The sequence below is a fragment of the Hyla sarda genome, unplaced genomic scaffold, assembly GCF_029499605.1.
Source record: "Hyla sarda isolate aHylSar1 unplaced genomic scaffold, aHylSar1.hap1 scaffold_1483, whole genome shotgun sequence".
Lineage (NCBI taxonomy): Eukaryota > Metazoa > Chordata > Amphibia > Anura > Hylidae > Hyla > Hyla sarda.
Window position 1 is genome coordinate 40,303 of NW_026608116.1, and position 27,947 is coordinate 68,249.

The following is a 27,947-nucleotide window of genomic DNA, read 5'->3' on the forward strand; positions in this document are numbered from 1 at the left end:
CCCTCTCCTGCCCAAGGTCCGGCCCCCTCTCCTGCCCAAGGTCCTGCCCCCTCTCCTGCCCAAGGTCCTGCCCCCTCTCCTGCCCAAGGTCCTGCACCCTCTCCTGCCAAAGGTCCTGCACCGTCTCCTGCCCAAGGTCCTGCACCCTCTCCTGCCCAAGGTCCTGCCCCCTCTCCTGCCCAAGGTCCTGCCCCCTCTCCTGCCCAAGGTCCTGCCCCCTCTCCTGCCCAAGGTCCTTCCCCCTCTCCTGCCCAAGGTCCTGCCCCCTCTCCTGCCCAAGGTCCTGCCCCCTCTCCTGCCCAAGGTCCTGCACCCTCTCCTGCCCAAGGTCCGGCCCCCTCTCCTGCCCAAGGTCCTGCCCCCTCTCCTGCCCAAGGTCCTGCCCCCTCTCCTGCCCAAGGTCCTGCCCCCTCTCCTGCCCAAGGTCCTGGCCCCTCTCCTGCCCAAGGTCCTTCCCCCTCTCCTGCCCAAGGTCCTGCCCCCTCTCCTGCCCAAGGTCCTGCCCCCTCTCCTGCCCAAGGTCCTGCCCCCTCTCCTGCCCAAGGTCCTGCCCCCTCTCCTGCCCAAGGTCCTGCCCCCTCTCCTGCCCAAGGTCCTTCCCCCTCTCCTGCCCAAGGTCCTGCCCCCTCTCCTGCCCAAGGTCCTGCCCCCTCTCCTGCCCAAGGTCCTACCCCCTCTTCTGCTCCAGGACTTGCTCACAGTACTGCTTCGGACCCCACTCTGGCATCTAGCTTTACTCTGCCAGGATCCATGCAGCCTGCAGCCTTAGGACCCACAGACTCCCCTGCACAAGGTACTACTCTGACTTCATGCCCTGTACCCTGCTCACAGCCTCCAGCCTCCGGACCATCACAGATGCCTGTGGCTGCCTCTCTGCAGGTTTTTAGACAGGCTGGAACCTCCAGGCCTAGTAACATTACAGGTACCAGCAAAACACCTGTGGGAATAAGCCAGACACCTGCATTCAGATCCAGTCAGCCTGTGACCTCAGGGGCAGGTCAGCCTCCGCACTTATCAACAGGATCCAACCAGCCTCTTACCACAGGTACATGTCAGCCTCCTATTCCTGAGCCCCACCAGTCTCCAATACTATATTTCAGCCAACCACAAGTCCCTGCTTCCACTCAGCATCCTGTTTCTGGTCCCACTCAGCCTCCTGTTTCTGGTCCCACTCAGCCTCCTGGTTCTGGTCCCACTCAGCCTCCTGTTTCTGGTCCCACTCAGCCTCCTGTTTCTGGTCCCACTCAGCCTCCTGGTTCTGGTCCCACTCAGCCTCCTGGTTCTGGTCCCACTCAGCCTCCTGGTTCTGGTCCCACTCAGCTTCCTGTTTCTGGTCCCACTCAGCTTCCTGTTTCTGGTCCCACTCAGCCTCCTGGTTCTGGTCCCACTCAGCCTCCTGGTTCTGGTCCCACTCAGCCTCCTGGTTCTGGTCCCACTCAGCCTCCTGGTTCTGGTCCCACTCAGCCTCCTGTTTCTGGTCCCACTCAGCTTCCTGTTTCTGGTCCCACTCAGCCTCCTGGTTCTGGTCCCACTCAGCCTCCTGGTTCTGGTCCCACTCAGCCTCCTGGTTCTGGTCCCACTCAGCCTCCTGGTTCTGGTCCCACTCAGCCTCCTGGTTCTGGTCCCACTCAGCCTTCGGCCTCTACTTTCATCCAGTCTCCAAAGCTCACATATCAGCAACCCTCTTTGACTCTACAGAACCAAACTTCTCCAATTGAACCCAATCAAATATGTGTCCTTACCCAAAGCCACCCTCCTGTGTCAGGGCCCATCCAAACCCCTCCCCCTACCCAAAGCAAGGCTCCTGCCGCAGGGTCCAGCCAGTCTCCCAGCCCAGTAGCTGTTCAGGCCCCCGTGTCCGGTCAACCTTCTGTTTCCAGCCAGGTTTCCGTTTCTGGTCCAAACCGACCTTTTGTCACTGGACTGAGCCGGACATCTTCTGGACTAAATCAGACTCCACCACATGGTCCGAGCCAATCTCCAGGCTTCGGCCTAAGTCCGTTCTCATCACCTGGAGTGAGTTCGATGCTCCCCAAGTCAGAAGCTCAAGAGCAGATTGAAGCGGAGGACCCGAGCACCTTCATGCAGCGTCAGTTTGGGGCCCTACTACAGCCGGCCGTCAATAAGTTCTCTCTGCGCATGTTTGGCAGTCACAAGGCGGTGGAGATTGAGCAGCAGCGGGTTAAATCTGCCGGGTTCTGGATCATCCACCCGTACAGTGATTTCAGGTCAGTAGTTGGTGGTGGCCCCATATTATGTACAGATCACGACCTGGTATTGTTCCCTCCTATGATGGCACTGTAGGCCGCGCACCATGTGCCCAGAACCATGGAGTGTCTGCCCTCTACGGGAGCTGCTATATTCGCCAACACTGACCTCCATTAATACCCATATGTCTTAGCGCTGGCGGGTGCCGTCACAGCTTTTGTGTATGTTTGTATCACGGTCACCTTTATTACACTTTCTTAGAAGATGACAACTTACTTTGTTTTTTAGAATTGTACATTTGGCGTTGGGGACTCCACTCCCCCCACCCATCCATGGCCGCCAAAAATCAGATTATAGTTTATGTTGTGGTTCGTATGAGGTCACATAATAAGACCCTAAGTATAGGTATAGTACAGTGGTCTCCAAACTGTGGACCTCCAGATGTTGCAAAACTACAACTCCCAGCATGCCCGGACAGCCTTTGGCTGTCCGGGCATGCTGGGAGTTGTAGTTTTGCAACATCTGGAGGTCCACAGTTTGGAGACCATAATTATGATATGTAAATCAGTGATCCGGAGTGATGGCTGTATCCAGCGTTTGTGTGTGCGCAGCTTTAGTGTATGTTTGTATCGCAGACGTGCACCCACACCATTGTGCCGCTCCACTCGATGCCCGTATGTAGCCATGACCGGAGACTAAGGTCCAAGTGTCTGCAGCCCCAATACATGAGTCAGCAGAACACACAGGCGTCATGGGATCCACACACTCCTCGTACGTGATGCCAGGACGCACACGCGTTGTTGAGGATAAAATTACGCAAAAACATTTTATTATCTTCCAAATACCGTAAATATTTATTTAAGAAAGAGAAAATAATCTGTATGTCCAGGCTTGGGGCTAAAAATGAGAAGGACCTTGTTCTCACCTGATCCCCGGCCCTGTCCGTCCCACAGTGCCGCTCCTGCTGCTTTCATTTGGACAAATCCCTGAAGAGTCAGTGAGTGGGACTTCCTGCTAGGATGGGGAGCAGGAAGTCTCCTAGGTCCTGCTGATCGGAGGCTCCACTCAACCAACACAGTGTATACAGCTATTGGGACCATCTCTGTCTTCTCTCCACTCCTGCATTGGTACGGTTTCCGTGCTGCGGCAAAAAATTTGGACTTCGGGAACATCAATGAGTGAGTTGCCTGCCGACCAGCCGGACATTTCAGGCTGCCCGGCGGTCTGCAAGTTGTTAAAGGGACAGGATAGGGGAAAGGTGGGGTTTGACCTCTAGGACCCCCCGCAATCTCCAGAACAGGGCCAGCGCTAGAGTGGAGTGGAGTGGTGTGGATTCTCTACAGGTGTGCAGGAGATACACGAGCCCTGTACTGGGGTATCTCTGGTGCTCCCATACAGAATCCATGAGCTGACACACCGCTCCATGCAAAGGGAGAACTGGGGCTGCGCTGGGGGGGGGGGGCCCAGAGGTCGCATTCCCCACGATCAGATGCAGATACAGGAAAGGAAGAATCCATTCGCTCAATCAGGGTGTAGTGTTTAAAAAATAGTTTTCATTTATGTAGGATCCATTAAAATAAAGTAAAAGTCATAGAACAAGAACAAAATGCTTGACAGGTTTTGAGGGTTCCCCCTAGTCATAAGCCTTCTCTATGGCATCCATTTAGATCAGGTGACCGTAGAGGATTAGACATATAAACGACTGTCCCGGAGGACATCACAGACTCCCGTACTGGTCCCAGTGTTCTGCCGGAGGAGACCGGTTCTATCCCCCGTATACTGGAGTCCCCGCCCCTTATTGTGGTGAAACAGGAGTCTATACATCATGTGACTTACACAGCGATCACATGATCCCAGGGCACATCACAAGACCTAATGTACACTGAACAGTAAAATCACATGACGTACATATTAACCCCTTATGCTCACACAGCAAAAAATTTGCAGAATGCTCAGAAAACAATGGCAGACACTCCATAAATGTGCACGTTCTGGCAGCGTTAGGACCGCTCGGAGATACATTGGCATCTATGGAGATGGTACATTTTCGGGGGTCCTAGCACCGGGAGAACATGTAAATTCGCAGAATGTCCGTCCGTGTTTTTTGATCAGACATTCCACAAATTTTCAGCTGTGCGAACATAGCCTAAGGGGTTAATGTGTACATCATCTAAACTTACTGTTTAGTGTACATGGTCTTAGGTCGTGTGATGTGCCCTGGGATCATGTGATCGCTGTGTAGGTCACATGATGTATAGACTCCTGTATCATAACGGGGGATAGAACCGGTCTCCTCCAGCAGAATCTGCCGCAGAAATATCTCCGTGTGCCCAGTGCAGGAGAATCTCAATGAAAACGATCAGACTCTGCTGTAACCGTATTCTCCGCAGTATTCTGCTCGGAAATTCCATTGTGTGAACATTGTTCTGTAGATGTAGAGAACTAAGCTCAGATCTTCTGTAGATGTAGAACTAAGCTCAGATCTTCTGTAGATGTAGAACTAAGCTCAGATCTTCTGTAGATGTAGAGAACTAAGCTCAGATCTTCTGTAGATGTAGAGAACTAAGCCCAGATCTTCTGTAGATGTAGAGAACTAAGCCCAGATCTTCTGTAGATGTAGAGAACTAAGCTCAGATCTTCTGTAGATGTAGAGAACTAAGCTCAGATCTTCTGTAGATGTAGGAGAACTAAGCTCAGAACTTCTGTAGATGTAGAGAACTAAGCTCAGATCTTCTGTAGATGTAGAGAACTAAGCTCAGATCTTCTGTAGATGTAGAGAACTAATCTCAGATCTTCTGTAGATGTAGAGAACTTAGCTCAGATCTTCTGTAGATGTAGAGAACTAAGCTCAGATCTTCTGTAGATGTAGAGAACTAAGCTCAGATCTTCTGTAGATGTAGAGAACTAATCTCAGATCTTCTGTAGATGTAGAGAACTAAGCTCAGATCTTCTGTAGATGTAGAGAACTAAGCTCAGATCTTCTGTAGATGTAGAGAACTAAGCTCAGATCTTCTGTAGATGTAGGAGAACTAAGCTCAGATCTTCTGTAGATGTAGAGAACTAAGCTCAGATCTTCTGTAGATGTAGAGAACTAAGCTCAGATCTTCTGTAGATGTAGAGAACTAAGCTCAGATCTTCTGTAGATGTAGAGAACTAAGCTCAGATCTTCTGTAGATGTAGAGAACTAAGCTCAGATCTTCTGTAGATGAAGAGAACTAAGCTCAGATCTTCTGTAGATGTAGAGAACTAAGCTCAGATCTTCTGTAGATGTAGGAGAACTAAGCTCAGATCTTCTGTAGATGTAGAGAACTAAGCTCAGATCTTCTGTAGATGTAGAGAACTAAGCTCAGATCTGTAGATGTAGAGAACTAAGCTCAGATCTTCTGTAGATGTAGAGAACTAAGCTCAGATCTTCTGTAGATGTAGAGAACTAAGCTCAGATCTTCTGTAGATTTAGAGAACTAAGCTCAGATCTTCTGTAGATGTAGAGAACTAATCTCAGATCTTCTGTAGATGTAGAGAACTAAGCTCAGATCTTCTGTAGATGTAGAGAACTAAGCTCAGATCTTCTGTAGATGTAGAGAACTAAGCTCAGATCTTCTGTAGATGTAGAGAACTAAGCTCTGATCTTCTGTAGATGTAGAGAACTAAGCTTAGATCTTCTGTAGATGTAGAGAACTAAGCTCAGATCTTCTGTAGATGTAGAGAACTAAGCTCAGATCTTCTGTAGATGTAGAGAACTAAGCCCAGATCTTCTGTAGATGTAGAGAACTAATCTCAGATCTTCTGTAGATGTAGAGAACTAAGCTCAGATCTTCTGTAGATGTAGAGAACTAAGCTCAGATCTTCTGTAGATGTAGAGAACTAATCTCAGATCTTCTGTAGATGTAGAGAACTAATCTCAGATCTTCTGTAGATGTAGAGAACTAAGCTCAGATCTTCTGTAGATGTAGAGAACTAAGCTCAGATCTTCTGTAGATGTAGAGAACTAAGCTCAGATCTTCTGTAGATGTAGAGAACTAAGCTCAGATCTTCTGTAGATGTAGAGAACTAAGCTCAGATCTTCTGTAGATGTAGAGAACTAAGCTCAGATCTTCTGTAGATGTAGAGAACTAAGCTCAGATCTTCTGTAGATGTAGAGAACTAATCTCAGATCTTCTGTAGATGTAGAGAACTAAGCTCAGATCTTCTGTAGATGTAGAGAACTAAGCTCAGATCTTCTGTAGATGTAGAGAACTAAGCTCAGATCTTCTGTAGATGTAGAGAACTAAGCTCAGATCTTCTGTAGATGTAGGAGAACTAAGCTCAGATCTTCTGTAGATGTAGAGAACTAAGCTCAGATCTTCTGTAGATGTAGAGAACTAAGCTCAGATCTTCTGTAGATGTAGAGAACTAAGCTCAGATCTTCTGTGGATGTAGAGAACTAAGCTCAGATCTTCTGTAGATGTAGAGAACTAAGCTCAGATCTTCTGTAGATGTAGAGAACTAAGCTCTGAACTTCTGTAGATGTAGAGAACTAAGCCCAGATCTTCTGTAGATGTAGAGAACTAAGCTCAGATCTTCTGTAGATGTAGAGAACTAAGCTTAGATCTTCTGTAGATGTAGAGAACTAAGCTCAGATCTTCTGTAGATGTAGGAGAACTAAGCTCAGATCTTCTGTAGATGTAGGAGAACTAAGCTCAGATCTTCTGTAGATGTAGAGAACTAAGCTCAGATCTTCTGTAGATGTAGAGAACTAAGCTCAGATCTTCTGTAGATGTAGAGAACTAAGCTCAGATCTTCTGTAGATGTAGAGAACTAAGCTCAGATCTTCTGTAGATGTAGAGAACTAAGCTCAGATCTTCTGTAGATGTAGAGAACTAAGCTCAGATCTTCTGTAGATGAAGAGAACTAAGCTCAGATCTTCTGTAGATGTAGAGAACTAATCTCAGATCTTCTGTAGATGTAGAGAACTAAGCTCAGATCTTCTGTAGATGTAGAGAACTAAGCTCAGATCTTCTGTAGATGTAGAGAACTAAGCTCAGATCTTCTGTAGATGTAGAGAACTAAGCTCAGATCTTCTGTAGATGTAGAGAACTAAGCTCAGATCTTGTGTAGATGTAGAGAACTAAGCTCAGATCTTCTGTAGATGTAGAGAACTAAGCTCAGATCTTCTGTAGATGTAGAGAACTAAGCTCAGATCTTCTGTAGATGTAGAGAACTAATCTCAGATCTTCTGTAGATGTAGAGAACTAAGCTCAGATCTTCTGTAGATGTAGAGAACTAAGCTCAGATCTTCTGTAGATGTAGAGAACTAAGCTCAGATCTTCTGTAGATGTAGAGAACTAAGCTCAGATCTTCTGTAGATGTAGAGAACTAAGCTCAGATCTTCTGTAGATGAAGAGAACTAAGCTCAGATCTTCTGTAGATGTAGAGAACTAAGCTCAGATCTTCTGTAGATGTAGAGAACTAAGCTCAGATCTTCTGTAGATGTAGAGAACTAAGCTCAGATCTTCTGTAGATGTAGGAGAACTAAGCTCAGATCTTCTGTAGATGTAGAGAACTAAGCTCAGATCTTCTGTAGATGTAGAGAACTAAGCTCAGATCTTCTGTAGATGTAGAGAACTAAGCTCAGATCTTCTGTAGATGTAGAGAATTAAGCTCAGATCTTCTGTAGATGTAGAGAACTAAGCTCAGATCTTCTGTAGATGTAGAGAACTAAGCTCAGATCTTCTGTAGATGTAGAGAATTAAGCTCAGATCTTCTGTAGATGTAGAGAACTAAGCTCAGAACTTCTGTAGATGTAGAGAACTAAGCTCAGATCTTCTGTAGATGTAGAGAACTAAGCTCAGATCTTCTGTAGATGTAGAAGAACTAAGCCCAGTGTTCTGTATGGTGGCTCAGTGGTCAATATGGTGGCTCAGTAGTTAGTATGGTGGCTCAGTGGTCTGTATGGTGGCTCAGTGGTCTGTATGGTGGCTCAGTGGTCAATATGGTGGCTCATTAGTTAGTATGGTGGCTCAGTGGTCTGTATGGTGGCTCAGTAGTTAGTATAGTGGCTCAGTGGTCTGTATGGTGGCTCAGTGGTCTGTATGGTGGCTCAGTAGTTAGTATAGTGGCTCAGTGGTCTGTATGGTGGCTCAGTAGTTGGTATAGTGGCTCAGTGGTCTGTATGGTGGCTCAGTGGTCTGTATGGTGGGTCAGTAGTTAGTATAGTGGCTCAGTGGTCTGTATGGTGGCTCAGTAGTTAGTATAGTGGCTCAGTGGTCTGTATGGTGGCTCAGTAGTTAGTATGGTGGTTCAGTGGTCTGTATGGTTGCTCAGTGGTCTGTATGGTGGCTCAGTGGTCTGTATGGTTGCTCAGTGGTCTGTATGGTGGCTCAGTGGTCTGTATGGTGGCTCAGTAGTTGGTATAGTGGCTCAGTGGTCTGTATGGTGGCTCAGTGGTCTGTATGGTGGCTCAGTGGTCTGTATGGTGGCTCAGTAGTTGGTATAGTGGCTCAGTGGTCTGTATGGTTGCTCAGTGGTCTGTATAGTGGCTCAGTGGTCTGTATGGTGGCTCAGTAGTTGGTATAGTGGCTCAGTGGTCTGTATGGTGGCTCAGTGGTCTGTATGGTGGCTCAGTGGTCTGTATGGTGGCTCAGTGGTCTGTATGGTGGCTCAGTGGTCTGTATAGTGGCTCAGTGGTCTGTATGGTGGCTCAGTGGTCTGAGGTTGTGAATGCAGTATGAATAGTCTGGAGATGTCCTTCACTCTGGGTTTGTGACAGATTGTAGTGACTCATTCTGTGAGGACCATGTGAGGACACCACTGCCACCGGCTGTCTGCTGAGTTATATATCACTGTCTCTGGTGATTGTTGCCCCATGGGGCGGTTTTTGTGCATGGCCCAGGGTGACGTGGCTTTTGTCATAGTGAGGTGGGATCATTGTAATGTGGCAGGTCAGGACACTGATGCCTTCTGTCATTGGCCCGAGGCTTCCATACTGGATGACATCATCCAGTAAAGGATCCGTACCAAAAAGAAAGCTCCTACCATAGTAATGACATCACTCCGCACTGATCATGATGTCATCACACCATCCTCAGCCCTGCTGTTCTCTGTAGCTGAGCACAGAAGAACATCTGAGGTGATCATCTCCCGAGTAGAAAGCTGAGACAACCTCCTGCTAATGACCTCTTGGAAGTCCATCAAAGCGAGCTGCGCCCCTGCTGTGTCCTAATCAGCCCCATCAGTGTCACCACGTGGCAAATAAGGGTCTCCGGAGATTCCGAGTACAGTTGAAAGTGATTGCGTTGCACAGCAGGACGCTGATAGATAATCCTCTCCACTGCTTTATTAACACAATCAGATTTGGGTAAAGCCGCCATTCCTGCCGCTGTCCCGTCTGACCTGAAGATGCAGAGGCGACATTGCTGCGGCAGGTGGTTATGTAGGGGAGAGGGGTAATTGTAGACAAGGTGACATGTACAATGTGGGTCATCTGGTAGGTGGTCTGGTGGGTCATCTGGTAGGTTGTCTGGTGGGTTGTCTGGTAGGTCATCTTGTAGGTCATCTGGTAGGGTCTTTGGGTGGGTTGCAGTCCTCCATTCCATGGACTCCTTCAGTGAACATTGATCTTCAGATTACTGTTTGGACTTGTATCTGTTTTCATCTTGGCTCTGCAAGTGCAGGAAACTATTAGGCTACATTCACACTACAGAATCCCCACCCGCCTGAACTGCTGAAATCCATGGACACTAGGACCAGGTGGACATGTGGCGTCACCACTGAAGGCAATGAAGTCAGCACAGATTTCCTTATGTTCATTCTTTTATCGGAGTTTGGAATTTCCGTGCAGCAGAATCCCATTGAAGTCCTTTGCCGGCTGCGGCAACAGAACTTTCCAATGGATATTTCTCTGCTTGGAAATTCTGTAGTGTGAATGAAGCCTTAGATGCTTCCAGTATTCCCCACAGATTGTTTACATCATTGGGAAATGTCTGTAACCATTGGGTCAGACCCTGTGTGCATCCGCAGGGCCAGTAGGGTGACAGGTTAAGGCCGGAAGGCAGCAAGTTGAGACAGGAGGGCAATAGGTAAAGGCAGGAGGGCAACAGTACTAACGGGGACAAAACTAGACAAATGCACATTGTATATGCTATAATCCACACCATACTGTGAAAGCCAGTGGCTACCCAATCAGAAAATCCTACTCTAAAGCAGCCCAGAGCTGAGCAGTCCGGGCTAGCTAATCAGACAGTTACATAGTGGCAGCCCCAATCTAAGTAATAGACAGTGGACTTTGCAAAGTGAAATCAGAGATTTCTCTGTAAAACAGCCAAGTAGTCCAGTGGCGGTCCCACTCTCTGTTGACAGCCATTTCTGTGTGCATGGTCATACAGGGCCTGCTGTCAGTCATTGAGTGAGACCGCCCACTGGACTCCTGAACAATCAGTAAGTAACCTGTTATACTGAATCTTTATACACAATATGACCCATCAGTCAGCTGCTATAACGCTGGAGACTGGACATCATTATGACCCCGTAACTCCTGTAAGGATGTGGAAGATCAGTCCCTAAGTTGTGGTTCTCAGCATTGCCCGATTTGAGGGGACAGTAGCAGTGAGAGCAGTAATGGGACTAGAGAACATGATGGAAGCATAGTCAGGAGAGTGACATGGATCAGAGCTAGGAGCCGGGCAAGTACCGGGCAACGTGAAGGATGAAGCAGGTTCAGGGCCAGGAACAAAGCAGAAGTAAGAACGGCAGTAGTCACAAGCACCGGGAACAAGGAAGGGTATATACGTGACTAACCGGCAATACATTGTGGAGGCAGAAGGTGCCGGACATCATCTCCTGGCACTTGTTATGTAGCTGGGATAGGAGCCATGTAGCCTGTATTAGGAGACGTGCAGTGAAGCCACGAGCTCACTTCGGGGACCACGCTTCCCTCTTCACTTCTCCTCATGCTAAAGCCAAGATGGCCAAAACATCCGGCAATGGCCCATCTTATAAAAAACGAATTCAATATATAAAATGGTGGAAGAATATAGATCCACGTGATGGAATAAACAAGCAGCAAATCATTTCCCGAGAGTTCTGTGAACCCCCATAAGACGTCATATATGGAGTGAAGAGCACCACCACTGGTGGGAAGTAATCTCATCCTGACTAGAGGAGGAAGGGTGAAGCCCAAGTACTCGCAGACCCCCTCATAGTCTCTTTACTGGCTTTTCAGTGAGTGCAGAGATTCTGAGCAGTTACAGACATTATAAATATTGAGGTATAGGAGGAGAAGGGTCTGATCGGTGGAGAAGTCATTGCCCACCTTAGTTTATTGTCCTTGTGGTCACTATCAAGATATTAAGTGAGTAGGAGAGAGGGAATTATTGTCATCCTGTTTGCCGGTGTTTCACCGTCGGGCACATCTCCTATCACGAAGCCTTCTTTCTCACACGTTGGAGGCAGAAATGCTTCTTTAGGGTACATTCCCACACGGCGTATTTGCTGCGTATTTGCTGCTGCGTATTTTATTTTCTCTGTTGAAATCAATGGGTAGGAAAATACGCAGCACCAAATACGCAGCAAATACGCAGCAAAATACGCCGTGTGGGAACGTACCCTTACAACAGACGTGACTCCATTATAAGACATTTGCCTGTTGTGAGCCGAACCCCATTGATGATTGTGGTGGGTTTGCGGTCTTCAGCTCGTTTACTAACATGTCTTCTTCTTCCTCCCTGTATCTCTTTGTCCTCTCTCTCAATGCCCAACTCTTTGTACCATAAAATTAATGTCTCCTGTGGTTTCTCCTCTGTGGTCTTCTCTGTGGTCTTCTTGTGTCTGTCTTCACCCCTGTGACCTCTGGGGCTGTCTCTGTATTCTCTGTTGTCCCCCCCCCCTCGTGTGTCCGGCCGATTCCGCCCCACCCCCATGTGTCCTATTGATCCCCCCCGTGTGTTTTGTCAATTCCTTCCTCCCCCCCCCCCATGTCCTGTCGGTTCCCACTTTCGTCCCCGTCTCTTCTCCCCTTCCTCTAGGTTTTACTGGGATCTTATCATGCTCCTCCTAATGGTGGCCAACTTGATCATTCTCCCTGTGGGAATCACATTTTTCAAAGATCAGAACACCCCTCCCTGGATCGTATTCAATGTCCTCTCCGACACTTTATTCTTGGCCGACTTGATCCTAAATTTCCGCACAGGGATTGTGGTTGAGGACAACACGGAGATTATTCTGGATCCGCACACTATTAAGATGAAGTATTTGAAGAGCTGGTTCCTGGTGGACTTTGTTTCCTCCATCCCGGTGGACTATATCTTTCTCATTGTGGACCTAGAGACAAACGTAGACACAGAAGTGTACAAGACGGCCCGGGCTCTCCGAATTGTCCGATTTACCAAAATTCTCAGCCTACTGCGACTTCTCCGGCTTTCCCGGCTCATTCGTTATATCCATCAATGGGAGGAGGTGAGGATGTGTCCCGTATACGTGTCCCGTATATCTCTGGTCTGTGTCCTCAGTGTAGGGTCCATCAGGATATGGAGTTATTGACATGCAATGGTTAATTCCTAATGGCCATCGTTGTGTTCTAAAGTGGATGTGTCTCTGTTTTTCGTCAGATTTTCCACATGACCTATGACCTGGCCAGTGCAGTGGTCCGTATCTTCAATCTCATTGGGATGATGTTGCTGCTGTGTCACTGGGACGGTTGTCTGCAGTTCCTGGTCCCGATGCTGCAGGAATTCCCTGAAGATTGTTGGGTCAGCATCAACAAGATGGTGGTGAGTGATCCCTCTATGCCCGGTGTTTACCAATCACACGCTGTCATATTAATGGTTAATGCCCCCTCCCAGCGAGTTGGCCATAACCAGCAATGATTTGGATCAATCTTTGGTTCTAAGCGTTGACTTGGGTGAGCGCCCACCTCTCACCATTTCTGGCTCAGAATGTTCCGAGCTGTTACAACACACAATGTTCCCAACAGTCTGTGCCCCATCTCTGGCTGGTGACTGTCATATAGGGACCCAAATAATTCACAGAGAGAATCCCATTCCCTGTATACGCTTCAATATTCATGGATGTCCAGGTACAAAGCTATAGGGGCTGCAGAGGTAACAGTTCACCTGGAACTTGGTGCCCCAGAGGGGTCCCTGTCACAGAGTTTGTATTGGAGTATATGCTAGGGTATCCTTCTCCTATTCCCTATATAATCCCTCTATACAGGTATGTGCCTGGAAGATGGCCCTTTATGGAGCTAATGTAGGAGGCTTGTTGAGGCATTATGATGATGGGGTTAATTATAGAGATATCATGATGATGGGGTTGGTTGTTGAGGCATCATGATGAGGGGGTTGTTGAGGCATCATGATGATGGGGTTGGATTTTGAGGCATCATGATGATGGGGTTGGTTGTTGAGGCATCATGATGATGGGGTTGTTGAGGCATTATGATGAGGGGGTTGTTGAGGCATCATGATGATGGGGTTGGTTGTTGAGGCATCATGATGATGGGGGTTGGTTGTTGAGGCATCATGATGATGGGGATGTTGAGGCATCATGATGATGGGGTTGGTTGTTGAGGCATCATGATGATGGGGTTGGTTGTTGAGGCATCATGATGATGGGGGTTGTTGAGGCATCATGATGAGGGGGTTGTTGAGGCATCATGATGAGGGGGTTGGTTGTTGAGGCAATGTGATGATGGAGGTTGGTTGTTGGGGCATCATTATGATGGGGTTGGTTGTTGGGGCATCATGATGATGGGGTTGGTTGTTGGGGCATCATGATGATGGGGTTGGTTGTTGAGGCAATGTGATGATGGAGGTTGGTTGTTGGGGCATCATTATGATGGGGTTGGTTGTTGGGGCATCATGATGATGGGGTTGGTTGTTGGGGCATCATGATGATGGGGTTGGTTGTTGGGGCATCATGATGATGGGGTTGGTTGTTGGGGCATCATGATGATGGGGTTGGTTGTTGGGGCATCATTATGATGGGGTTGGTTGTTGGGGCATCATTATGATGGGGTTGGTTGTTGGGGCATCATGATGATGGGGGTTGGTTGTTAAGGTATAATGATGATGGGGATTGTTGGGTATTTTGGACTCTGTTACCCACGTGATTTCCTCGTTGTCAGTGACTAAGCCATCATCTCCAGAGAGGAAATTTCCTCCTCATTATGAAACCACAACTAAGGCTCCTTAGTGACAAGCAGATACGGAGCCACGGTACAGAGCTGACGTGTCCCCCACCCCCCCTACAATATATAGAGGCGGGGTACCCCCAGCACCTCCTCCGGGTAGCCTCTCCTACACACAGTGAGGACAGAGTAAAATAAAGATGGAGACTAGAGCCACAAGCACTGTATAACCTCCGCTGGGGACCAGAGGAGCCGGTAGAGGTTATAGAGGGAGGGGCGGAGGTTATAGAGGGGCGGAGGGTATAGGGGGGCCTCGTGTCATTCAGACCACGGTTCAGCCCTTATTTATCTGGCCAGGATTACCAGGGGCACACTTGGCTCTGCTTGATGCCCATATACATGGGTACAAATACTTTATCGCCCCCTTCTCCCAGCTGCCCATTCTGCTGTTTGATGCCCCTCCAGTACCCTTTCCTCTATGCTGGTTCCAGCTATGGCCTGTAGGGGCAGCAGTGAGGTTATACACAGAACACGTATGTAGACATGTGACCCGTGTGCTGCACCCACCATTTTCCTGCAGACAATTAATGGATCCGTTTTGCAGCTGCCCTGAGGTTTTTCCTCTTACATGTCATGTAGGTATGGAGATCTCTTCTCACTGCAAGTGTCATGTGTGCCTGAGCACGCCAACTGCATGCCAGGGGGTAGGCAGCTGTGTGCCCATTACTGCATACATGGTATGAGTGTCTACAGATAATCACATGCATGTATTAGCAGCGCATGCCTAATGTATGTAGCACAAGGGGGGTAGCCAGCTGTGTGCGAGCGGGTAGACGGCTCTGCGTGCGCGAGGGGGTAGACGGCTCTTCGTGCGCGAGGGGGTAGACGGCTCTGCGTGCGCGAGGGGGTAGACGGCTCTTCGTGCGCGAGGGGGTAGACGGCTCTTCGTGCGCGAGGGGGTAGACGGCTCTTCGTGCGCGAGGGGGTAGACGGCTCTGCGTGCGCGAGGGGGTAGACGGCGCTGTGCGCGAGGGGGTAGACGGCACTGTGCGCGAGGGGGTAGACAGCTGTGTGTGCCCATAACTGCATGCATTGTATAAGAGTGCCTACAGATAGCATGTATGTATCAGCAGCGCATGTCTAATGCATGTAGCACACGGGAGGCGCATGCTCACTGCTACGAAGACCGGGGGGAACAAAGATCACCCCTTGTGTTACTTTTCCCTGTCACTCATTACTCCTCCTGTCAGTGATATCTTGGCATGGTGGTTCCGGTGCCCTGGCGTGTATTTTGGCTCCCACCGGCCCTTAGCATGTTCCCCAAATAACACGTTTGGCCTGTATGTCTGACTCCCACAATAAACCTGGAAAGGTTGTGCGAGGGGGGTAGACGGCTGTGTGCGTCCGAGGGTTTAGACGGCTGTGTGCGTCCGAGGGGGTAGACGGCTGTGTGCGTCCGAGGGGGTAGACGGCTGTGTGGGTCCGAGGGGGGTAGGCGGCTGTGTGGGTCCGAGGGGGTAGATGGCTGTGTGGGTCCGAGGGGGTAGACGGCTGTGTGGGTCCGAGGGGGTAGACGGCTGTGTGCGCGAGGGGGTAGACGGCTGTGTGCGTCCGAGGGTTTAGACGGCTGTGTGCGTCCGAGGGGGTAGACGGCTGTGTGCGTCCGAGGGGGTAGACGGCTGTGTGGGTCCGAGGGGGGTAGGCGGCTGTGTGGGTCCGAGGGGGTAGACGGCTGTGTGGGTCCGAGGGGGTAGACGGCTGTGTGGGTCCGAGGGGGTAGACGGCTGTGTGCGCGAGGGGGTAGACGGCTGTGTGTCCGAGGGGCTAGACGGCTGTGTGCCCATAACTGCATGCATTGTATAGGAGTGCCTACAGATAGCATGTAGGTATCAGCAGTGCATGTCTAATGCATGTAGCACACGGGAGGCACATGCTCACTGCTACGAAGACCCGGGGGGGAGGGGGGGGACAAAGATCTCCCCATGTGTTAGTTTTCCCTGTCACTCATTACTCCTCCTGTCAGTGATATCTTGGCATGGTGGTTCCGGTGCCCTGGCGTGTATTTTGGCTCCCACCTGCTCTTAGCATGTTCCCCAAATAACACGTTTGGCCTTTCCCTGTATGTCTGACTCCCACAATGCACCTGGAAAGGCTGTGCGAGGGGGTAGACGGCTGTGTGCGAGGGGGGTAGACGGCTGGGTGCGCGAGGGGGGTAGACGGCTGGGTGCGCGAGGGGGGTAGACGGCTGGGTGCGCGAGGGGGGTAGACGGCTGGGTGCGCGAGGGGGGTAGACGGCTGTGCGCGAGGGGGTAGACGGCTTGGTGTGCGAGGGGGTAGACGGCGCTGTGTGCCCGAGGGGGGTAGCCGGCGCTGTGTGCCCGAGGGGGTAGCCGGCGCTGTGTGCCCGAGGGGGTAGCCGGCGCTGTGTGCCCGAGGGGGTAGCCGGCGCTGTGTGCCCGAGGGGGTAGCCGGCGCTGTGTGCCCGAGGGGGTAGCCGGCGCTGTGTGTGCGAGGGGGTAGACGGCTGTGTGCCCATAACTGCATGCATTGTATAAGAGTGCCTACAGATAGCATGTATGTATCAGCAGCGCATGTCTAATGCATGTAGCACACGGGAGGCACATGCTCACTGCTACGAAGACCGGGGGGGAACAAAGATCACCCCTTGTGTTACTTTTCCCTGTCACTCATTACTCCTCCTGTCAGTGATATCTTGGCATGGTGGTTCCGGTGCCCTGGCGTGAATTTTGGCTCCCACCGGCCCTTAGCATGTTCCCCAAATAACACGTTTGGCCTTTCCCTGCATGTCTGACTCCCACAATCCACCTGAAAAGGCTGTGCGAAGGGGTAGACGGCTGTGTGTGCGAGGGGGTAGACGGCTGTGTGTGTCCGAGGGGGTAGACGGCTGTGTGTGTCCGAGGGGGTAGACGGCTGTGTGTGTCCGAGGGGGTAGACGGCTGTGTGTGTCCGAGGGGGTAGACGGCTGTGTGTACGAGGGGGTAGACGGCTGTGTGTGTCCGAGGGGGTAGACGGCTGTGTGTGTCCGAGGGGGGTAGACGGCTCTGTGTGAGGGGGTAGATGGCTCTGTGTGCGAGGGGGTAGACGGCTGTGTGTGTCCGAGGGGGTAGACGGCTGTGTGTGTCCGAGGGGGTAGACGGCTGTGTGTGTCCGAGGGGGGTAGACGGCTCTGTGTGAGGGGGTAGATGGCTCTGTGTGCGAGGGGGTAGACGGCTGTGTGCGCAAGGGGGTAGACGGCTGTGTGTGTCCGAGGGGGTAGACGGCTGTGTGTGTCCGAGGGGGTAGACGGCTGTGTGTGTCCGAGGGGGTAGACGGCTGTGTGTACGAGGGGGTAGACGGCTGTGTGTGTCCGAGGGGGTAGACGGCTGTGTGTGTCCGAGGGGGTAGACGGCTGTGTGTGTACGAGGGGGTAGACGGCTGTGTGTGTCCGAGGGGGTAGACGGCTGTGTGTATGAGGGGGTAGACGGCTGTGTGTGTCCGAGGGGGGTAGACGGCTGTGTGTGTCCGAGGGGGGTAGACGGCTGTGTGTGTCCGAGGGGGTAGACGGCTGTGTGTGTCCGAGGGGGTAGACGGCTGTGTGTGTCCGAGGGGGTAGACGGCTGTGTGCGCGAGGGGGTAGACGGCTCTGTGTGCGCGAGGGGGTAGACGCCGCTGTGCGCGAGGGGGTAGACGGCTGTGTGCGCGAGGGGGTAGACGGCTGTGTGTGCGAGGGGGTAGACGGCTGTGTGTGCGAGGGGGTAGACGGCTGTGTGTGCGAGGGGGTAGACGGCTGTGTGTGCGAGGGGGTAGATGGCTGTGTGCCCATGACTGCATGCATTGTATAAGAGTGCCTACAGATAGCATGTAGGTATCAGCAGTGCATGTCTAATGCATGTAGCACACGGGAGGCGCATGCTCACTGCTACAAAGACCGGGGGGAACAAAGATCACCCCTTGTGTTACTCCTCCTGTCAGTGATATATTGGCATGGTGGTTTCGGTGCCCTGGCGTGTATTTTGGCTCCCACCGGCCCTTAGCATGTTTGGCCTTTCCCTGTATGTCTGACTCCCACAATGCACCTGGAGAGGCTGTGGCTTATGGTTGTCTGGTCTTTTACTTCACGTCTTTTCTTCCCCAGAATGAGTCTTGGGGGAAGCAGTACTCCCACGCCATCTTCAAGGCCATGAGTCACATGCTCTGCATCGGGTACGGTCAGCAGGCACCTGAGGGGATGACCGACGTGTGGCTCACAATGCTCAGTATGATCGTGGGGGCCACGTGTTATGCCATGTTTATTGGCCACGCCACGGCCCTCATCCAGTCTCTGGACTCTTCTCGCCGTCAGTACCAGGAGAAGGTAAGGAGATCATGTGACATATGTCAGGTGGCGGTATGATGGGCAGCATGTCATCCGTGTCCTCTGTGTCCACAGTATAAGCAGGTGGAGCAGTACATGTCCTTCCACAAGCTGCCCCCCGACACGCGGCAGAGGATCCACGAGTATTACGAGCATCGGTACCAGGGGAAAATGTTTGATGAGGAGAACATTCTGGGAGAGCTGAGTGAACCCCTTAAAGAAGTAAGTGCCCCCCTTGCTGCCCCCGTCCTCTGCAATCCACCACCTCATCTGACCAATCTCACCATTTTCTTGACTATTTAAGGAGATTGTGAACTTTAATTGCCGGAACCTCGTGGCCAATATGCCTCTCTTCGCCAATGCCGACCCCAACTTTGTGACGGCCATGCTGACCAAGCTCCGCTTCGAGGTCTTCCAGCCCGCCGACTACATCATCCGAGAGGGCACGGTCGGGAAGAAGATGTATTTCATCCAGCACGGGGTGGTCAGCATACTGACCCGCGGCAGCAAGGAGACCAAGCTCTCCGATGGGTCTTACTTTGGGGGTAAGTCTCCAGCCTGAAGGTCATCTCTGTGGAGAACACCATGGATTCCCTAAAATACTCGTATGATGGTGGGGCCCTGTGTTCTGCCATGTTTATTCCGTCAGTCCCAGAGCAGAACAAAAGGGTAAGATGTTCGAGGTCTCCTCTTCCTAGTATAACAGACGTCAAAATAATTAAAGGGGTATTCCGGCTTTATACATCTTATTCCCTATCTAAACAATAGGGGGTAAGATGTATGAACGCAGGGGTCCCATTCTGTGCCGGGCACTGCCTTTGAGACGGGGGACATGATGTCATGGCCACGCCGCCTCAATTCATGTCTATGGGAGGGGTTGTGACGGCCGTCACGCCCCTTTCCATAGACATGAATGGAGGGAGCGTGACTGTAACGTCACTAGTGGGCGGTCATGACCTCTTGTCCGGCACAGAATGAAATCCCTGCAAACATACATCTTATCCCCTATCCTTTGGCTAGGGGATAAGATGTATGAAGCCGAAATACAGTGACCCCCCCGACCTACGATGGCCCCGACATACGATAATTTCTCAGAGGCCATCGCATGTTGAAGACAGCATCAACATACAATGCTTTTGTATGTGCCATGGTATAAACGGCTATCCGGCAGCGCTGACTACTTCATCGGCCGCCGGATAGCTATTTACGGTGCCCCGCGTTGTCTGGTGATGATCACTTACCTGTCCCCAACATTCCGGACGATTCTCTTCGGGATCCCCTGCATCGCTGGCGCTCTCCATCATCAACATCACGTCACCGCGCACGCCGTCCCATCATCCAATAGTAACGTGATGATGGCGATAAAGAGCGACGTTCCCAGGCACCAGAGACGGTCCAGAGTGGCGGGGACACCCCGGGGACGCGGCGACAGCGATGGAGGGCGACATCCAAGGCAGCGGTGACAGTCCGGAGCGGTGGGGACAGGGGAGTATAACTTCCTATTCTTTACATTGCACGGATCCCTCAACATACGATGGTTTCAACAAACGATGGTCCATTTGGAACAAATTACCATCGTATGTTGAGGGACCACTGTACTCCTTTAAAGCTTCCATTTCCTCTCTTTGTCACTAAGGTGTCTCAGTCGGAACGTGTCAAACGTTCTGATTGGTCTGCACCTTCAGACCCACCACCAATCACTGGACATACCTGGGGGAATCGGACAACTGTGTTAACTCCCTGTGATTGTGGGGGAGAGAAGCACTCCCGCCCCTGCCCCCCTCTCGACTATATCTGGGGACGGACCACAAGAACCTCACCCATCATAACTTTAGTCATGTGCGCGGGGGTGGTATTAATCGGAGGTAGTAAAGTCCTCACTGCTCGGAGAAGTCGTCTTACTAAAGGCTAAAGTTTTCCTTCTAGAAATGAATTAAAGGGGGTGTCCAGGAATCATCAAACAGACCTATTTTCTTTCAAAGACGACTCTGCAACTCAGTTCCATTGAAGTGAAGAGTCAAGTTGTAATACCACACACAACCTGGGCACAGACAGGGAGCGATGTTTGAAAGAAAATAGTTCTGTTTTTCGATTGCTGGACAATCCCTTTATTTGCTGAGAACAGAATCTTGGTTCGTGTGAACCTGAGATCTTCTTATCGAAACTCTAAGACACCGGGTAGAGATGGAGCAGAGCTGATTGTGCGGGCACCACAACCCAACATTCCTGACTATCCTCTTATAAACCTTGATGGTAGCGATATCAGGAGGGGGGTATTTATGGGGTCATCGGAGGGTCCCACACCTTTCAGATACCTGTTGTGAGGTGGTCCGTACCAGAGCCGGGTGGAGGGGTTCTTACTGGGAGAAAAGGTCTAGATGAAGAAGTAACTTCCAGAACTGCGTCCACACTAGTACAAACCGGCCTGTCTGAGCCCAAAGGGCAAAATAACTAGGGCACTGTGTGAAGACGTGTCAGGTGGGCCCCTCACACATGCCTACTAGTGTTGCTCGCGAATATTCGCAATTCGAATATTATTCGCGAATATCGCATATTCGCGAATTCGCGAATTTCGCGCTATATATTCGTAATTACGAATATTCGTTTTTTTTGTTTTTTCTTCACAGTACACATCACAGTGATCATCCCTCTCTGCTTCCAGCTTGTGTGGTGTAAAGAAGGCTCTAATACTACTGTGTGAGACTGGCGTGTGAAAATTCGCATATGCGAAAATTAGCATATGTGAATATTCGTATATGCGAATTTTACCTTATGCTAATTTTGTATATACTAATTTTCACCTCTGTAAATTTTCGCATACGCGAATATTCGCATATGCGAAAATAAAACGAGGATATAACGAATATGCGAATATTCGCGAATATATGACGAATATTCGTCCATATATTCGCGAATATTCGCGAATTCGAATATGGCCTATGCCGCTCAACACTAATGCCTACCACCCTTGTCTAGCAGATTGGTGAGCACTGTTTTCTTCTGTTAGGGGTCCATGATGTAGGGCGTCGGAGCAGCTTCTCCTGGGGACCATGATTGTAGACACCAGAGCAGCTTCTCCGGGGGTCCATGGTGTAGGGTGCCAGAGCGCTTCTCCTGGGGTCCATGATGTAGGGTGCCGGAGCAGCTTCTCCAGGGGTCCATGATGTAGGGTGCCGGAGCAGCTTCTCCAGGGGGTCCATGGTGTAGGGTGCTGGAGCAGCTTCTCCAGGGGTCCATGATGTAGGGTGCCGGAGCAGCTTCTCCGGGGTCCATGTTGTAGGGCATCTGAGCAGCTTCTCCTGGGGTCCATGATGTAGGGTGTCGGAGCAGCTTCTCCTGGGGTCCATAATGTAGGGTGTCGGAGCAGCTTCTCCTGGGGACCATGGTGTAGGGTGCCGGAGCAGCTTCTCCAGGGGTCCATGATGTAGGGTGCCGGAGCAGCTTCTCCTGGGATCCATGGTGTAGGGTGCCGGAGCAGCTTCTCCGGGGGTCCATGGTGTAGGGTGCTGGAGCAGCTTCTCCAGGGGTCCATGATGTAGGGTGCCGGAGCAGCTTCTCCGGGGTCCATGATGTAGGGCGTCGGAGCAGCTTCTCCTGGGGTCCATAATGTAGGGTGTCGGAGCAGCTTCTCCTGGGGACCATGATTGTAGGACGCCAGAGCAGCTTCTCCGGGGGTCCATGATGTCGGGTGCCGGAGCAGCTTCTCCGGGGGTCCATGGTGTAGGGTGCTGGAGCAGCATCTCCAGGGGTCCATGATGTAGGGTGCCGGAGCGCTTCTCCTGGGGTCCATGATGTAGGGTGCCGGAGCGCTTCTCCTGGGGTCCATGATGTAGGGTGTCGGAGCAGCTTCTCCGGGGGTCCATGATGTAGGGTGCCGGAGCAGCTTCTCCGGGGGTCCATGGTGTAGGGTGCCGGAGCAGCTTCTCTGGGGGTCCATGGTGTAGGGTGCCAGAGCAGCTTCTCCAGGGGTCCATGGTGTAGGGTGCCGGAGCAGCTTCTCCGGGGGTCCATGGTGTAGGGTGCCGGAGCAGCTTCTCAGGGGGTCCATGGTGTAGGGTGCCGGAGCAGCTTCTCCGGGGGTCCATGGTGTAGGCTGCCGGAGCAGCTTCTCCGGGGGTCCATGGTGTAGGCTGCCGGAGCAGCTTCTCCGGGGGTCCATGGTGTAGGGTGCCGGAGCAGCTTCTCCGGGGGTCCATGGTGTAGGGTGCCGGAGCAGCTTCTCAGGGGGTCCATGGTGTAGGCTGCCCGAGCAGCTTCCCCGGGGGTCCATGGTGTAGGGTGCTGGAGCAGCATCTCCAGGGGTCCATGGTGTAGGGTGCCGGAGCAGCTTCTCCAGGGGTCCATCATGTAGGCTGCCGGAGCAGCTTCTCCGGGGGTCCATGATGTAGGCTGCCGGAGCAGCTTCTCCGGGGGTCCATGGTGTAGGGTGCCGGAGCAGCTTCTCAGGGGGTCCATGGTGTAGGGTGCCGGAGCAGCTTCTCAGGGGGTCCATGGTGTAGGGTGCCGGAGCAGCTTCTCAGGGGGTCCATGGTGTAGGGTGCTGGAGCAGCTTCTCCAGGGGTCCATGATGTAGGGTGCCGGAGCAGCTTCTCCGGGGTCCATGATGTAGGGCGTCTGAGCAGCTTCTCCTGGGGTCCATAATGTAGGGTGTCGGAGCAGCTTCTCCTGGGGTCCATGATGTAGGGTGCCGGAGCAGCTTCTCCGGGGGTCCATGATGTCGGGTGCCGGAGCAGCTTCTCCGGGGGTCCATGGTGTAGGGTGCTGGAGCAGCATCTCCAGGGGTCCATGATGTAGGGTGCCGGAGCGCTTCTCCTGGGGTCCATGATGTAGGGTGCCGGAGCGCTTCTCCTGGGGTCCATGATGTAGGGTGTCGGAGCAGCTTCTCCGGGGGTCCATGATGTAGGGTGCCGGAGCAGCTTCTCCGGGGGTCCATGGTGTAGGGTGCCGGAGCAGCTTCTCTGGGGGTCCATGGTGTAGGGTGCCTGAGCAGCTTCTCCAGGGGTCCATGGTGTAGGGTGCCGGAGCAGCTTCTCCGGGGGTCCATGGTGTAGGGTGCCGGAGCAGCTTCTCAGGGGGTCCATGGTGTAGGGTGCCGGAGCAGCTTCTCCGGGGGTCCATGGTGTAGGCTGCCGGAGCAGCTTCTCCGGGGGTCCATGGTGTAGGCTGCCGGAGCAGCTTCTCTGGGGGTCCATGGTGTAGGGTGCCGGAGCAGCTTCTCCGGGGGTCCATGGTGTAGGGTGCCGGAGCAGCTTCTCAGGGGGTCCATGGTGTAGGCTGCCCGAGCAGCTTCCCCGGGGGTCCATGGTGTAGGGTGCTGGAGCAGCATCTCCAGGGGTCCATGGTGTAGGGTGCCGGAGCAGCTTCTCCAGGGGTCCATCATGTAGGCTGCCGGAGCAGCTTCTCCGGGGGTCCATGATGTAGGCTGCCGGAGCAGCTTCTCCGGGGGTCCATGGTGTAGGGTGCCGGAGCAGCTTCTCAGGGGGTCCATGGTGTAGGGTGCCGGAGCAGCTTCTCAGGGGGTCCATGGTGTAGGGTGCCGGAGCAGCTTCTCAGGGGGTCCATGGTGTAGGGTGCCGGAGCAGCTTCTCAGGGTTTCCATGGTGTAGGGTGCCGGAGCAGCTTCTCAGGGGGTCCATGGTGTAGGGTGTCGGAGCAGCTTCTCTGGGGGTCCATGGTTTAGGGTGCCGGAGCGCTTCTCCTGGGGTCCATGTTCTCCAGTTTCTTACATGTTGCTGCTTTGTCTTGTAGAGATCTGTCTCCTGACACGTGGACGCCGGACGGCGAGCGTACGAGCCGACACTTACTGCCGCCTCTACTCACTATCCGTGGACAACTTCAATGAAGTCCTGGAGGAATATCCAATGATGCGCCGAGCGTTTGAGACAGTGGCTATGGACCGGCTGGACAGGATCGGTGGGTACATGTGATAATGGGGGGGATAAGTGATGTATTATATAGGGGGATACTGATATATAGAGGGATAAGTGATGTATTATATAGGGGGATACTGATATATAGAGGGATAAGTGATGTATTATATGGGGGGTGGATAAGTGATGTATTATATGGGGTGGATAAGTGATGTATTATATATACCACTATACTGATAAAGTGGATAAGGGATGTATTATATAGGGGGTGATAAGTGATGTATTATATAGGGGGATACTGATATCCCCCCTATATAATACATCACTTATCACCCCCATATAATACATCACTTATCCCCCTATATAATGCATCACTTATATAGGGGATATCAGTATCCCCCTATGTAATACATCACTTATCCCCTATATAAGTGATGTATTAGATAGGGGGTGATAAGTGATGTATTATATGGAGGGATAAGTGATGTATTATATATAGGGGGATAAGTTATGTATTATATGGGGGATACCAATATATAGGGGGATAAGTGATGTATTATATGGGGGAATATCACTTATCCCCCTATATATCAGTATCCCCCCCATATAATACATCACTTACCCCCCCCCCCTATATAATACATCACTTATCCCCCTATATATCAATATCCCCCTATATAATACATCACTTATCCCCCTATATATCAGTATCCCCCCCCTATATAATACATCACTTATCCCCCTATATATCAGTATCCCCCCCCTATATAATACATCACTTATCCCCCTATATATCAGTACCCCCCCTATATAATACATCACTTATCCCCCTATATATCAGTATCCCCCCCCCTATATAATACATCACTTATCCCCCTATATATCAGTATCCCCCCCTATATAATACATCACTTATCCCCCTATATATCAGTATCCCCCCTATATAATACATCACTTATCCCCCCTATATAAGTGATGTATTATATGGGGGGGGGATGAGTGATGTATTATATGGGGGGATACTGATATATAGAGGGATAAGTGATGTATTATATGGGGGGATACTGATATATAGGGGGATAAGTGATGTATTATATGGGGGGAATACTGATATATAGGGGGATAAGTGATGTATTATATGGGGGGATACTGATATATAGAGGGATAAGTGATGTATTATATGGGGGGATACTGATATATAGGGGGATAAGTGATGTATTATATGGGGGGATACTGATATATAGAGGGATAAGTGATGTATTATATGGGGGGATACTGATATATAGGGGGATAAGTGATGTATTATATGGGGGGATACTGATATATAGAGGGATAAGTGATGTATTATATGGGGGGATACTGATATATAGGGGATAAGTGATTTATTATATAGGGGGGATAAGTGATGTATTATAATGGCGGGTGATAAGTGATGTATTATATGGAGAGATACTGATATATCGGGGGATAAGTGAAGTATTATATACGGGATAGGTGATATATTATATAAGGGGGTAAGTGATCGGAAACTTCTGAAGATCTCATCATCAGAGGTCACTCCCCCACCCTCATCAGAGGTCACTCCTCATCAGTCCTTAGTTTAGTTTCTCCTCCTTAGCCCTCGCTCCTCATCAGTCCTTAGTTTAGTTTCTCCTTAGCCCTCGCTCCTCATCAGTCCTTAGTTTAGTTTCTCCTTAGCCCTCGCTCCTCATCAGTCCTTAGTTTAGTTTGTCCTCCTCAGCCCTCGCTCCTCATCAGTCCTTAGTTTAGTTTGTCCTCCTCAGCCCTCGCTCCTCATCAGTCCTTAGTTTAGTTTGTCCTCCTCAGCCCTCGCTCCTCATCAGTCCTTAGTTTAGTTTGTCCTCCTCAGCCCTCGCTCCTCATCAGTCCTTAGTTTAGTTTGTCCTCCTCAGCCCTCGCTCATCAGTCCTTAGTTTAGTTTGTCCTCCTCAGCCCTCGCTCCTCATCAGTCCTTTAGTTTAGTTTCTCCTCCTTAACCCTCGCTCCTCATCGGTCCTTAGTTTAGTTTCTCCTCCTTAGCCCTCACTCCTCATCAGTCCTTAGTTTAGTTTCTTCTCCTTAGCCCTCACTCCTCATCAGTGATGTTCTTTTTTTCCTAGGATATGAGTTTTTTGTAATAATCTTGTACTGCCCCTCCCTCCACATGTAGATTTATAGGTCCAGTTCACACAGTTGGTGTCTCTCCTCACGGCTTCATACCCCCCTTGCTGATCCCTTCTGTCCCAGTCAGCCCCCTCTTGATGATCCCTGCAGTGCACCAGTTTCCCTAAGTCATTCCCAGCTGCCCCTAGCATCACGTTCCTTTCCTTTTGTCCGTTTCCCCCTCAGGTAAGAAAAACTCCATCTTACTACGGAAGCGAGCAGAGAACAGCACCGGCTCGGTAAATAATGAGATGATTCAGCAGATTGTGAAACATGACCAGGACACGGCACACAACATCCAGGATCTGCAGTCTGTGGGGGCTATGAGAGACTCCGCCCACAATAGGACCCTCATCTGGGAACCCTTGGTTCATGCCCCTCTTCAAACTGCAGCAGCCACCACCAACGTGGCCATTGCCATGACACATCAGCAGAACTTTCCGGCTCACGTCTTCCTTCCACCGTCTTCTTTACCAGAGACAGCATTTGCCAGCCGCCAGGCTAGAAGATCCCAGCCCAATATTGGGGTCCCTCGGCCCTCCGCTGGAAGTTCTCCTTCCGGGGCCCAGTCTCACCTGCAGGCAGCAGTTGGCGTTTCCCCGTCTTCTCTGTGTGGTGCCCTAAAGCATGGTGTCGCAGTGCCTCCTGCCCGGTTGTGCCAAATTCAGAGAGCGGACCCTCCTGTCCTTGCAAAACCACTAATGGCCTCACAGGTGCAGCTGTCCCGTTCTCGTGGGACTTCTGCCTCTACTTCTGTTTTGCAGCAGTCGGCAGGACCCTCGAGCTCCCATGCTGCTGCAGCGCCTCTTTCTGGCAGGACTCTGCACTATAGTCTGTCCAGAGCGTCAGGTTCTCATCTCTCTCTGCTCATGCAGCCTGCAGCCAGATACAGGAGCATCCAAGGACTTCCTATTGAGAGACTATCACATGACCTCCGCCTTCTGTCCGCCTCTCAGCCCTCGCTGCCCGATAAGGCGCACCAACCCCAGGACAGTGTGTCAGACTCGTCCGGAGCCCTGAGCAATAAATCCTCCCCATGTGTATACGTGCTGCTCCCCAAACCATCTCCGCCATCTTGTCATGCCGTGCCTTCAGGGTCTCTCTCTGGATCTTCAGTGTCACCCACCACATCTCAACAGACATCACGAAAGGGATCGGCAGCCTTCAGCCCTGATGTGGACGCTGGGAAACCCAAACTCCCATCCAACATGTGACGGCCACAAACCCAACCGGAAATCTGCCCCAAAAC

At 51.3% G+C, this 27,947-nt stretch overlaps 1 protein-coding gene across 1 annotated transcript; it reads left to right on the forward strand.

Moving 5' to 3' along the window:
- The first annotated feature begins 586 nt into the window (after positions 1-586).
- Positions 587-27,929, forward strand: LOC130308589 (potassium/sodium hyperpolarization-activated cyclic nucleotide-gated channel 3-like). Its single transcript, XM_056552254.1, has 8 exons — positions 587-2,228; positions 12,210-12,639; positions 12,792-12,953; positions 18,447-18,665; positions 18,741-18,887; positions 18,970-19,210; positions 24,414-24,578; positions 26,885-27,929. Exons 1-8 carry the CDS (start codon positions 751-753, stop codon positions 27,910-27,912), a joined length of 3,870 nt encoding a protein of 1,289 aa, XP_056408229.1. The 5' UTR covers positions 587-750; the 3' UTR covers positions 27,913-27,929.
- Positions 27,930-27,947: the final 18 nt, after the last annotated feature.

What these genes read in the sequence shown, in the direction of transcription:
- LOC130308589 (XM_056552254.1), top strand. Translation starts at nt 751, where the DNA reads ATGCAGCCTGCAGCCTTAGGACCCACAGACTCCCCTGCACAAGGTACT. An exon ending in TCAGCATCAACAAGATGGTG is followed by an intron (nt 12,954 to 18,446) that starts GTGAGTGATCCC and finishes TTTCTTCCCCAG; the next exon opens with AATGAGTCTTGGGGGAAGCA. An exon ending in TGAGTGAACCCCTTAAAGAA is followed by an intron (nt 18,888 to 18,969) that starts GTAAGTGCCCCC and finishes TGACTATTTAAG; the next exon opens with GAGATTGTGAACTTTAATTG.